At 44.8% G+C, this 13,717-nt stretch overlaps 1 protein-coding gene across 4 annotated transcripts in view; it reads right to left on the bottom strand.

Annotated features, from left to right (window-relative positions):
- The window catches only part of PABPC4 (poly(A) binding protein cytoplasmic 4), a 35,303-nt gene that overhangs the window by 7,116 nt on the left and 14,470 nt on the right, over positions 1-13,717 (bottom strand). For 3 of the 4 annotated variants that reach the window (XR_014176211.1, XM_081962869.1, XM_081962871.1), the window contains exons 2-6: positions 6,422-6,615; positions 5,799-5,914; positions 5,224-5,363; positions 1,859-1,953; positions 397-534 (exon numbers count right to left, since the gene is read on the bottom strand). Coding sequence is in view for 3 of the 4 variants with exons in the window: in XM_081962869.1 (XP_081818995.1) it covers positions 397-534; positions 1,859-1,953; positions 5,224-5,363; positions 5,799-5,914; positions 6,422-6,615 (683 nt within the window). In the remaining variant the exon portion in view is untranslated. The remainder of the gene's footprint in view (positions 1-396; positions 535-1,858; positions 1,954-5,223; positions 5,364-5,798; positions 5,915-6,421; positions 6,616-13,717) is intronic. The other variant, XM_081962870.1, reaches the window with a different exon arrangement.

The following is a 13,717-nucleotide window of genomic DNA, read 5'->3' on the forward strand; positions in this document are numbered from 1 at the left end:
ATAAAAAAAAATAGGAACATCATGTCCTTTGTAGAAAGAAACTCTAAATGTTGCAAAGCTGTAGAGACAAGTTTCTTTATAAGAGAATTTGCCTGGATTTGCTGTGCATTTCTGTAGCACCATTTGTCCCCAGGCCTGCACTGCAGAGTCAGGATCAGGAAAGATTCAGGTGCCTCTCTCACTAGGCCATTCTTTGGCCCTGCTTCTACTCCCCCCTCCCCCATTGAGGGAGTTCAGGGAGTCCTAACGAAACTCAAAATTCACAGGACTGCTAATCCAGCAGCTTCAAGCTTCAGCAGAGCGAATTCATGACCTAGCTTGTCCCAACAACGGTCCTTCAAATGCACACACTCTTTGTAACTTGGGAGTCCTTTCCTTCCTCCAGAGGCAAAATACCTGGTAGCGACTGATCCTCTCTTGCTTCAGCTGCTCAAACCTGCGTTTCAGCTCTGCCTGCCGTTCCACCTTCTTCTGTGCACGACCCACAAACATAATTTTCCCATTGAAATCTTTTCCATTCATTTCTTCTACTGCCTGTAAAAGAATTCAAAGCAGCAAATCCCTTGCAGACATGGAGTCTTCCTCAGACACATGATAATAATAATAATAATAATAATAATAATAATAATAATAATAATAATAATAATAATAATAATAATAATAATAATAATAATAATAATAATAATAATAATATTGTATCACAGCGGCCAGTTGTTTTGCCGGATTTGGCATTGATTACTAGTTGGGCCCTACCCAGGGGCCTAGGACGTCGTAACATATTTTTGTAATATACGTGCAGTTCCAAGCAGTGCAGCTTTTTGCATTTGACTGATGGTGATTTTGTCAAGTTTTAACTGTTTTAAATGTAATGGCACAAACCAGCAGTGGTAATTCCAGTGGTAATCGGCACACTGGGTGCTATTCCAAAAGCACTGGAATTACCACTGCTGGTTTGTGCCATTATTATTATTATTATTATTATTATTATTATTATTATTATTATTATTATTATTATTATTATTATTATGTTAATCTTTGGTGAGATTCGCAGCCTTTGGGGCTGGTTGGTAGCTCAACAGCTCGAGTCCTAACCAAGGACCTAGGAACTGTTAAGGTGACGTTAAGGTGACTGTTAAGGTGACGTCGGAGGATATAAGCTGTTCCAAGTAGGGTGGTTTTTTTGTAGTCAGAATGTTCAAGTCAGGTAAATTTAGAATTTTCAAATAGCAAGGTAGCTCTTTAGGTATTTCTCCAAGGGCTTGGTTCCTGTACCGGGAGTCGAACCCGGGCTGCCTGGGTGAAAACCAGGAATATTATTATTATTATTATTATTATTATTATTATTATTATTATTATTATTATTATTATTATTATTATTATTATTATTATTATTATTATTATTATTATTATTATTATTATTTTCCAATGTTAATTTGGGATTAATAACCTCTGCAATCAGAGGTGAAAAACTGAAGCAAGTTCAAAGTGTTGACACAACCTTGGATAAATCTGGGACTTTCAGTTCTTCTCTGAATCCCAGGATCTTCTAGTGCTTTTAACTGAACAGCATTCACCGTTCTCCCATTGAAAGGCAAGGCTAAGGCCTTTCCCAGACTGTCAGCTGGAATACTCAGAGACTCCTGGTTTGTTCAGCAGCTGCCTTTTGATAATAAAATGGGGAATATCACGGCCCACAGACTTGCCCTTTGCTTTATGGCAACAGCCACCTGACAGAAAACCCAAAATAAAGGGATTTGCTTTCATGTTATTTCTGCAAAATTCACCAGAGCTCCATTTCTCAGTTCAAAAACCAATCATGCCACACTGACTACCTACACAAGAGCCTCATCGTTTATACCTTGCTGGCCTCTTCATGCTTTTCAAAATTCACGAAGCCAAAACCTTTGGATTTCCCAGCCGGATCAGTCATCACTTTAACACTGAGGGTCTTACCTGTTGTTGAAAGAATAAGGTTAGCAAATATTACCTGGAGCAAAATTAAAGGAGAGCTTTTCAGAAGAAAACTATAACTGAATAGATTATTATATTACTGAACTAGCCCACCTGCCCGTTGTCTGGAATACTAGATGCACTGCACTGACTCTTTTTCCCTTAGTTACTTCCAAGCTGAACAGAATGAAATACTCTCTTAATGTTGCCAAATTCTGTTTAAAAGCTGGCAGAATTCATTAAAATCTTGCCAGAAAGTTTGACATAATTTTCTCTTTATTTGCCTTTAATCTATTTTATTTTGTTAATCGTATTTTAGTAGTGTTCTTCTGCTCTTGTCCCAAAGACGCTTTTTCAGGAGACAACTGGATTTCCTTATTTTTTTTCTTTTGAAGACATTTGGCACCAAGTGAGAAATTGAATAGGTTCCTGACCAATCTAGCTGACAACTTTGTTGTCCAAAAGGTACTGGACTTAATTCTTACAAACAGCAAAGAAGTGATAAGAGGGGATTGAAACCGCAGGAACCTTGGGTGAAAGTGACCATGCCATACTAGAATTCAACATAGAACACAATGATACTGGAATCCTAGGTTTGAAAAGAGCTGATTTTTAACAAACTCAGAGAGAACTTGGAAAAGATTCCTTGGATGAAAATCCTAAAGAGGAAAACAACTCAAGAAGCTTGGTAAACTCTGAAAAATATGACCATAAAAGCCCAGTCCAGCACAATACCACTGAAAAAGAAAAACAAGAAATCCAAGAAGAAACCAGCATGGGTGTACAAAGATCTCTCTGACAAATTGAAAATACAAAAAGTAGAAAGAAGTACACATACTGTAACTATGGCAGAATATCAGCAAATAGCCAGAATCTGCAAAAATGAAGTCAGGAAAGCAAAGGCTTAGAATGAACAAAGAATTGCAACAAAAGTGAAAGATAATAAAAAAAAGTTTCTTCCAACATATAAATAACAAGAAAAAAATCAAGGAAACAGTTGGTCCACTAAAGAGAGAAGATGGCAAAGAGGTAGCAGGCAGCAGAGAGAAAACAGAGCTGCTTAACTCATTCTTTGCATCGGTCTTCACACGAAAAGCCTCAATGATTCTCTAAAACAGTGGTTCCAAACCTTCCCAATGCCACGACCCCTTAATAGAGTTCCTCATGTTGTGGTGACCCCCAACCATTAAAATTATTTTCATTGCTACTTCATAACTGTAATTTTGCGATTGTTATGAATTGTTAAGCCTGATTCACTTAACAACTGGGTTACTAACTTAACTTGCAGTGATTCACTTGACAGATGTGACAAGAAAAATGGTAAAACGGGGCAAAACCCTCAACAAACTTCTCACTTAGCAACATAAATGTTGGGCTCAAGTGTGGGCTGGTAAGTCGAGGACTACCTGTATGTTAGGCTTGAACAAAAACAGGCCAAGAGGCGAAGGGCCTCTATTTGTCCCTATTACAGCAGGGCAATGTTTGCTTCTTAAGGATGTCAGAGAGATTCCCGCTGGATCTCTCACCAGCGGGGCAGCTCAATCGGGTCTGCTGACTGTCACACTTTCAAGGGCGCCAGAGGGCAGCGCCCAACGCCAGACTTCCTTCGCTGCTCCCAGGAAGCTGTGGGCTGGGCCATAAGGGCAAGGCCTCCGCGGGGTCATCGGAGAGCAGAGCCGGCTGTCACTCAATGCGCTGCCTGGCTCATTTGCCCGCCTGGCTTTCCCACCTCCTTACCAGGCCCAGGAAAGTGGTGCAAAGAGCAACTGAAATGCACTTCAGTGCTCGCCGGGAAGCCACCACCGCCGGCTTTCCCGCGCCAAGGCTGCCACCTGCCCAGCTTCTTCGCCTGTTGCCATCGCCCACCTTTACGACCTGCTGAAGGGCAAGCGGCGCCGAGCTTCCAGGCGGTGACTCTCCGGTGGCCGCATCCTCCCCAGCGGCATCCCCAAGTGCTCCCGCTTCTTCTCGCACTCCCTCTTCTTCCAACCGGGCAAAGCGGACCTGCTTCTTTGCGCCCCCCACTGCCATATGTCTACTACAACCGAGGGCCGCCGCTACAGAGCCGGGCAGGCGGCATGTGACCGACTAATCCCAGAGCCGCCAGCATCTTGGCAAACGAAAGGAGCGCCTTAAGACCACACTTCCCAGAAAGCACAGGAAACCAACTGTTTACGGTGTGGATGCTGTTGCTGCAAAACGCCTCCCTTTCCACACCGAGGTTGGCAAATGCTTCCATTGGCTAACATCAGGTGAATTAATTCCCCTCTCGAGTTATTGACTCTAGGCCTTTAGGCGACCCCTGTGAAAAGGTCGTTTGACCCCCAAAGGGGTCGCCACCCACAGGTTGAGAACCGTTGCTCTAAAAGAATGCAAATGACCAGCTGCCTGCAAGGAATATAAATCCTTCCATTCCGCACCATCCAGTCAGAGCTGAAGAAGCTTCTTGGATGAAAAGTGAAATGTCTTCAAAGAAAAAACAAGAAAGTCCAAAAAGCATGACCTGGATTGATGAGAATCTCCATAGACTGTTATTCTGCTCTGTTACCCCAGTCTGATCAATGGTGAAATAAAATATGGATGTCCTCAGTTAACGGCCCTAATTGGAACTGGCAACTTCACTGCTAAGCAAAGTCGTCACTAACTGGGAGATCTTATGACTGTGACTGTGCTTTTCAGCTGGAAAGAGACAAGACGACTCAGTTTTATACCTTCCGTTTTAGTTTGCCTCCTAACCTCTCCCCCCCTCCCCCCCTTTGGAACGCTCAGCTTCCTGCCTATTATCATGCACACATTGAAAGCAATGTGATGGCTCTGGCAGCAGCAGATGATCAAGCAAAGAAATTGCCTACAGAAACTGCTTGCTATTTTTCTTTGCTCTCCCTCCTCCCTCTCTCCCTCCCTCCCTCCCTCCCAGAGCTACGATTGGAAAGAAAAAAATATCACCGTACCTCTTGAATAAGACACTCATGGCTCCCAGCCTTGGGCAGCCCAGCACAACTGCATTGTTTTTAATGCATGCAAAAGGAAAAAGGTTACTCTCTTGCAATAATCCCTTTCTCTCCAATCTTTCTACTTTGCGGGGATAGGGAGGAGGGGGGGAAAATCAAAGATTTTCTTGACCCAGGCTCAAGCCCTTCTTATGACCTTGCTTCTTCCTCCTGTCCTTCAAGGTGATTCCTTATGTTCAAATCTTAAAATATCAAATCAGCCATCATTTACAAAGTCTTCAGTTAAACGTGAACATAAAAGATCACTTTCTGGAAAACCCACCGTAGTTGCTGAAGAGATCCTTCAGCCTCTCGTCATCCATCTCATCCCCAAAGTTTTTAATATAGACGTTGGTAAACTCTTTGGCTTTGGCTCCCAACTCTGCCTCACGTTCTTTATGGGATTTAAATCGGCCAACAAACCTGGGTAGCAAAACAATGACAAGCCCTGGTAAATGCTCTGCTCCTGCCCCTGGGAGAAAGGCAAGGCAAGGCTTCAGGGAAGAAAGGCAAAAGCAAGCAGCCGGGGTGCGGGGGACAGGGAGGGATTGCAAAGAAGGACAAGCTGAAGAAACAACCCCCCCGCCCCACGTCCTGAAGCAGAGAGGCAGCAGGCCAAGGGCAGCCACTCACTGCTAGGCAGGATAAAGTCTCAGGGAGTCAACCCAGCCCACAGCAGGGAGGCATCAAGTGAAGCCAGACCCCCATGGCAGGGGGTGTTGGCTGTGGCTCGGGCAGGGAAACTCACCAGCCCTGGAGGAGACAGGCAGCAGGCCAAAGCTTGGGCCAGGAGAACCAGCAGCCTGGTGGGGTTATACTGAGATGCATCATGTCTCAGCTTCTGGCTGAGACACTCACACTTTGCGGTCGTTCAGCAGCATGCCGTTCATCTTCTCGATGGCGCGGTCCGCAGCATCTTGTGTCTCAAAGTGCACAAAAGCATAGCCCTTGGAGCCATTCTCATCACACACCACCTGTAAACGACTGGGGTTGATTAGCCAGCATTGACAGATTAGTTTACTTCCTGTTAAGTGTTCCCCAAGGACAAATGGAAGATGCAAAGTTCGCATCGCGCTGGCCATATCCACCACTCCAGCCCCCAACTACTTTGCAGATTTCCACGTTTTAGAAGTGCCCAGGGTGTCACTGAAACATTTTGCAAAGCAGGGATTAGCTCCAAGAAACTCTACAAAGGCGGCAGTTTAATTCTGATTTAAAGCAAAGATTAATGAGATGATTTAACAAGTTGCCTTCCCCCCGCCCCTCACAAGTGCAAAACCCACCAAGCGTTTATATGAAATGTTGGATAGAATCTCAAAAAAAATATATGAGAGAAAATCCATTTTGCTTGTCTCTCTTACACAAACACCTCTTTGTGCTTGATGCCACAATCCCGATCTTATTTGACATACATGGAGATTAAGACCCAGCCAATTCTGAAGGCCAGTTCCATGCAGAAACGGAACTGGCCTAGGACTCACCTTGCAAGAAAGAATATTCCCAAAAGCAGAGAACGTGTCATAAAGTGCTTTGTTGTCTATGGATTTATCCAGGTTCTTAATGAAGACATTCCCTACGCCCGATTTCCTCAAAGAGGGGTCCCGCTGAGACCACATGATGCGGATGGGCTTGCCTTTGATTACATCAAAGTTCATGGTGTCCAGGGCTCGCTCAGCTGCAGCACAAAGAGCAAGAAAGAAAGAGAAGGGGAATTTTATCTTGAGAAAAGCAAATGAGACTCCCATTGGGAGTTCCCCTCTCAACACTTACTCCTTATTCACCTTGCAGATTTAGGGAGCATTTCCTCAGGACAACCTTGAGCCTGAGAGTTATATGACATATGTATATGTAGGCACATGCATATACAGACATGCACAATGATTATCAGTGCGTTATGAACTTATAGCCCTGGGGAACTGATGCTAACAAGTTGCCTTACAACATCTAATAGATGCATGAAAAAGAAATAACCTATTCCAGAGAAGATTCTGCCCTTTCTGGATGAGGCAGGCAAGCACTAGAGCAGTGATGGCAAACCTATGGCACGCGTGCCACAGGTGGCACACAGAGCCATTTGTCAGGCCACACGAGGCGCTGCCCTATCAGCTGGCCAGCACGCATACGCGCACTGGCCAGCTGAGTTCACCCTTTTTTAAAGCCATTTTTCGCCCTCCCCAGACTCCAGAGGCTTTATAGGAGCCTGGGGAGGGTGAAAAGAGCCCCTCCCCCCTGCCCTCCCGGAGGCCCTCCGGAGGCTTCATGAGATTCCCTGAAGCCTCCAGAGCGCAAAAAAACAGCCCTACGGGCAAACTGGATGTTCGGGAACGCACGGATGGTCATTTTAAGCGCTCCGAAGGCTTTAGGGAAGCCTCTTGAAGGTCCCTGAAGCTTTCGAAGCGCTTAAAATGACCCTCTGACCAAACCGGAAGTGCTTCCCGGGGGGGTGGGGGAGGCTGTTTTCACCCTCCCCATGTCCTATAAAGCCTCTGGAGCGTGGGGAGGGCGAAAAAAGCATGCAAAAATGGGGGGGTGGGTCACGCATTGCATTATGGGTGCGGCACGCCAGCACACAACCCCCCTGCGCTCCCCCCACTTATGACACGCGAGCCAAAAAAGGTTCGCCATCGCTGCACTAGAGAAACTGCATCTTGGCCTTGGCTCCACGGGATTTGGATCATTTTTATCATATCTCCAACCTTCCCTTCTTGGTTACTGAGAAGATTACATCTTACAGCTCCAAAGGGTCCTGGAAAAAGTGGATTATCTGGACCCCTTCTGGTCAGGTTGAAACCAGGATACAGAAAGCTTTGGTCGTGCTTGTTGACATCCTGTGCGGCAGGCGTATTGCACCCATCCTGGCAGTTCTTGATTCTCAGTCACCTTCTCTACCACTGACAATGGCATCCTTCTGGATCACTTTGGGGGTTGGGAATGAGGGGTGGTGCTCCCCTTCCCCCAGGGCCAATTCCAGTTGGTAACAGAGGGTGAGGAATCTAGTGTTACGTCGCTGGCTCAAGTCTGGGAGTTGGGGAAGAAGATATTTTGGCTAAACCATACCAAGACTGAGTAGCTGTAGGTTTGGGGCTCCAACAGTGTGTGAGAGATTTTAGCTTTGACTTGTATGGGGTTATTCACTATTCCATTCAGATAAAGTGTATAAATTGGGGGTCCTCCTGGACTCAAAGCTCCTGCTTAAAAGATGACAGCTGTGATCAGGCGGGCCTTCACCCAACTTTCTTTTGTGCGCCAATTGTCTCTCTTCCTGGATCAGAGGGAAGGAATGTTGGTTCTTACCTGAACATTAATTTTCAGTGTGATGCGGGAGGGGCTACACATGGGATATCAACACAGTGTTAGGCCTGCAGTCGGTTCCTTTTAGGATCTTTGGACTCTCTATTCTCTATTATTTTACTATGCTTTTTCATTAGTGGGGAATTGGGAGGGGGAATAGTAAGGAGTAGAATGTTGGAATGCTGACAGACAGCCTGATTGGTCCAGAGACTGAGGGAAATTCTTCGCCACACCTTCTCCTTCCCTTGGCTCCCCAGTTTCCTTAAGGTCGTGGAAAGCAGTCCACCTGAAAGGCGTAAGAAAACCAGGCCACCCCCAGCCCTCCACCTGACTAACTACGTCTGACCAGGGAGGGATGTAGCCCTCCCACATCACACTGAAAATTAAAGTTCAGGCAAGAACCAATCTTCCTTTTCCAGTGTGTAATGCAGGAGGGGCTACGCGTGGGACGTACCCAAGCTAGCGTCTCTAGGGAGGGAAAATATCTAAGACATGGAAGCTGGGGTGGCCACCACTTGTTGAAGAACCCTGCGACCAAAGGACGCCTCAGTCAATGTAAAGGCATCTAGACGGTAGTTGCGAATGAAGGGCGACGGAGTAGACCATCTAGCCACCCTGCAAATATCTTCAAACGGAGCCCTGGTCAACCATGCTGCCATGGTTGCTGAACTCTGCGTGGAGTGAACTGTAATCTCCAGGGGAGAAATGAGACAAACAATGCCTCAGATCTGCAGGACGGGGCCGTGCACCGGATATAAATACGGAGGGCCCGCCATACATCCAACCTATGTCAAAAGTGCTCCCTATTGACTTCCGGGTTGTTCCTTGGCGCCGACGGCAGGCTTTTTTTTGAGCTTGTCAGATCAATAGGCAGTAGAGGTGTTTTTTTACGATCTTTAACACCTTGGACACTCTTAAATTCTTGGAATTTATGAGGGAGAGATTCAGCTGTCGGGTTGAGCCTCTCGTGTAACCCTCCAGAAGGATTTATAGCCTCTGGAGTGCGACGAGGTGTGCCCCCCCTTGCAGTTGTTGCATTCTCCTGTCTTTTTGATAACCTCTGCTAACGAGCAGAGCCAGTCGCCGGGAACAGCCTTAACTTCTAACAACATCTCAACATCTCAACATCTCAAGAAGGAAGGAAGGAAGGAAGGAAGACTTTTGCAAGTATTTTAAGTCTTAACTGGGGGGAAAAAAATCCTTTTAAAAAAGAACGCTATTGCTGAGTTCGAGAGGCGTGGGCTTAGAACAAAGGATTCAAAATGGCATTGATTTATAGCTGAAAACCTACAGAAAACGAAAGCTAATTACTTGCTGATAGCCGGGGCAGTAAAGGCGGAACGGCTGAAACAACCCTAACTATTAACAATCTCTAAGCCAGTTTACATAACCTGACTTACTTAAATGTCAACGTTTTAACTCCGAGCAACTTAGAAAGAAACATTTGCAAGTATTAATTTATAGCCGAATACCTAAGGAAAACGAAAGTTAACTGAATGGTGACAGCTAGAGGCGGCTGAAAGAATTATTAACAACTTTAAAGTTAGTTTATACAATTTGATCTATTTGGAGGAGTATTTTGTGAGAAAGTGGTGGTTTTTTTTGTTAAACATGGCAACGGAACATAAGCTGGCTTCCCTAGGAGCTACAATAAATTACCAGGATTTGAAGGACTTTATAAGAGAAGAAAATCTTTTTTAGGCAAAGAAATTAAGGAGGTTAAAGAAATGGTTCAGGATACCATTAAAAAACATGATCAGCTTGATAAAAACCTACACACTATAGCCGCAGGTTTGTCAGAAATTGTTCTTAAGGTGGACAGTAAAGTTGAACATCTGGCTTTGGATTTGGAAACTAAAACGAAGGAAACGGATTTGAAATTTGTTGAAATGGAGGGGAATATGCAAAGGATGGATAAGGAGATTATTATGATGCAATTCAGATCTATGGAGTATGCTGTCAGACTGAGGGGTATCAGAGAAAACCCTAGAGAGGATTTAAGAAAAGCTTGTGCTGATGCTTTGGCCACGTTATTAAAAATCGAGGATTCTTCTGAGATTGCTGCTAGGATTGATAAAATTTACAGAGTAAATTCACGTATAGTATCACAAAGGCAACTACCAAGGGATGTTGTGATGGTTTTCTTGGATGCAGAGAAGGCCTTCGATCGAGTGAATTGGAACTTTCTAACCAAGACTTTGGAAAAGATGGATATGGGACCACAATTTCGGCAGGCGATTGGAGCAATTTATCAGCAACAAAATGCACAACTTATTATTAATGGAAATTTGTCAACAACTTTCGAGATACAAAAAGGCGCAAGACAAGGTTGCCCATTATCCCCATTGTTATTTATTTTAACTTTGGAAGTCTTGTTGAACGCAATTCGGGACTCAAAATCCTTAGATGGCATAGCTATCAGGCAAAAGGAATACAGAACTAGAGCATTCGCCGATGATCTGGTTGTTACCCTTTCACATCCTTTGAAATCAATAATCCAGATGAAAAATATCATAGTAGAATTTGGCATGGTGTCTGGGTTTAGACTAAATCAAAACAAAACGAAAATGATGGTTAAAAACATGACAGAGACTCAAAGAAAGAGACTTGTAAGTTTAGCAGGTTTTGAAATAGTTTCTAAAGTCAAATATTTAGGAATACAAATTTCAGAATCAAATACAAAACTTTTCTTAAATAACTATGAAGTGTTGTGGCAAAAGATACAGAAAGATCTTGAAGCGTGGAAAAAGTTACAATTGTCTTTGCTTGGAAGGATCTCAGCAATTAAAATGAACATTCTACCTAGATTTATCTTTCTATTTCAGATGATTCCGGTGCTTAAATCAGATAAAACCTTGTTAAATTGGCAAACAACATTAAATAAATTTGTTTGGAAGGAGAAAAAACCGAGAGTAAAGATGAAGATTATGCAAGATACTCGTGAAAGAGGTGGCCTCAGACTCCCAAACCTTCGATTGTATTATGAAGCTGCGGTACTAACGCATATAGCAGATTGGTTTGGGAAAACAAAAATGGAATTGCTGAATATAGAAGGCCATGATCTTGTTCTGGGATGGCATGCATATCTTTTTTATGAAGATAGGGTGGATAAAGTGTTTAACAACCATGTTCTCCGAAGTGCCTTGATGAGAATATGGAAGAAGCACGGGCCCAATTGGGATTATAAAATACCGCTTTGGTTGGATCTTGCAGACACCATGGGGATTATGAATATTAAGTCACTCGGGGGTTGTTTATATAAAGATGTGCTTATTGCTGATGGGGACGAATGGAAGTTAAAAACTTTGGAACAGCTGTTGGAAGAAGGAATTACTTTAAATTGGTTACATTACATACAGCTACAGAAGAGATGGGAAGAAGATCGCAGGGTCGGTTTTATGGATAAAGAAGTGGAACTGATTAAGCAGATAAAAGAGACTGGCCCAAAACAAGTTAAAAGAATATATAATGTACTGTTAGAAAGAGACTCAGAAAGTGAATTGGTTAAGGATTGTATGATTAAATGGGCTCAGAATTTTGGTGAAGTGGTTATGTTGGAAACGTGGGGAAAAACATGGGTTCAGAATGTTAAATTTACACAGTCACAGAATTTAAGGGAGAACTTTTATAAAATGTTTTACAGATGGTATTTAGATCCTAAAAAATTATCATGCATGTACCCAAATGTTCAACCAAAATGTTGGAGATGCGGGTGTCTAGATGCTACCTTTTTTCATGTATGGTGGACTTGTAACAAGGTTAAAGCTTTTTGGATAAAAATATGGTGGGTTATGCAGAATGTATTTAAGAAAAGAATACAATTCACTCCGCAAATGTTTTTATTGGGTATAGCTAAGGATTTCACCAAAGGGGAAACAAAATTGGCCTTGCATATGGTCACAGCAGCTAGGTTGTTGATTGTGCAACATTGGAAAAAAGATTTTTTACCAACAATTGATCAATGGATTCAAAAAGTGGCGGGGTTCGCCGAAATGGCAAAAATTTGGAGGAGGAGCTTCCGAGGCAGATGGCGGCTGCCGTGTGAGCTCCGCAAATTTGCGGAGGGGTTTTTTATCTGGGAGAGGTGCTGCCGGCCCCTAATGCCACTCTGAGGGTCGTGCTTTGTCGACAACCACCACCCCGACCACCCCCCTGACTCTGCCCTGGCCAGGAGGGGTCGGGCAGGGCGTTTGGGGCGGTTGGGGCGGTCAGCTGGCTAGCGGGAAGCTGGAAACACCGAGCTGGAAACACCGAGGACGCTGAATGCGGAGAATGGAGCAGAGAAGGAGCTGTGGAATGTCTGTCTGGTTGTGGCTTCCCATCTGGCTAGTGAGAGCGCCAGATGTGGAGCGTGAAGCGTGGAGCTGAGCTGACCGTGGAGCTCGGGCGCTGAGTAGAGAATCGAGGCTAGGAGAGGCGACAAGAGAAGAACGGAGGCATGAAATGGGTGCTCGTTTGTCTGTGGGTGCCCGTCTGGCTGGTGAGAGCGTCAGACGTGGAGCGAGCCCGTCTGGCTGGTGAGAGCGCCAGACGTGGAGCGTGGAGCGGATCATCAAGCACTGAACAGAGAAATGAGTGTGAGAGGCGTGAGAGGCGAGAGGCGAGAGGCACGGAGAGGTTGGAGAGACAGAAAGATGACAAGAAAGATTGCAAGTATGTTGGTTTGTTGGCGTGTTGGCGTGCTGGTGTGCTAGCCGGGGCGTTGGTCAGAAACCTGGAGGACTGCCTCGTTGTGTGAGAAGTGAGAAGTGGGAAGATCTGAACGAAGCAGCTAGAGGAGGGGTGAGCAGGGGTGAGCCGGGCAAAGCATCTCAGAGCAGAGATAATTGAATGGCAAACCTGGAAACTTGGTTTGAACTTTTGATGCTACCATCGCGTCTTTTGACTTTGACTTTGTCATTTGCTTTTAAACATCTTTTGAACATCTGCTTTGCCGGCTCCTACACCATTTTGAAACCCTCCTGAGTGAAACCCGGTTAGGTGACTAGCCCACTAACTCACCCTTTCATCTTGGGTAAGGAAAACTTCCTCGACAAACAATGATTTTATGATACATCTACATCTCCAGCACCTGTTACCAATTAATTTTACCCCCATGATTCCATTTTTATGTACACGAAGCCGGAATTACTGCGGCTGCGGGAATCCCCTTTCTCGCAGGTTTGGCCTCCAGCCCTCTCAAGGGCCCACCTTGAGGACGGGTTTATTAACCCTGAGAGGTGGAGGAAGCGTAAATTAAGGGGTTTTTTAGTAAAATATTTTTTAAGAATTTGTAGGGATTCTGGGGTTGGGGGGTGGGAGGAGGTCAGGAGCGATGACAGAGCCAGGTCACTAGGTGTGGTCGCGAGCGGAAGGAGTGGAAGGGAGGAGGAGGGGGAGGATATCGTTCCTATACAGGGCTCTTTGATTCCAACGGTCGTAGGGAGGGGCAGATGCGAGGACAGAAGAACTCGTAGTCGGTTGGGAGACCGTGGGTGCTGGTTACA

The sequence above is a fragment of the Natrix helvetica genome, assembly GCF_964273705.1.
Source record: "Natrix helvetica genome assembly, chromosome: 9".
In the NCBI taxonomy this organism is placed as follows: Eukaryota; Metazoa; Chordata; class Lepidosauria; order Squamata; family Natricidae; genus Natrix; species Natrix helvetica.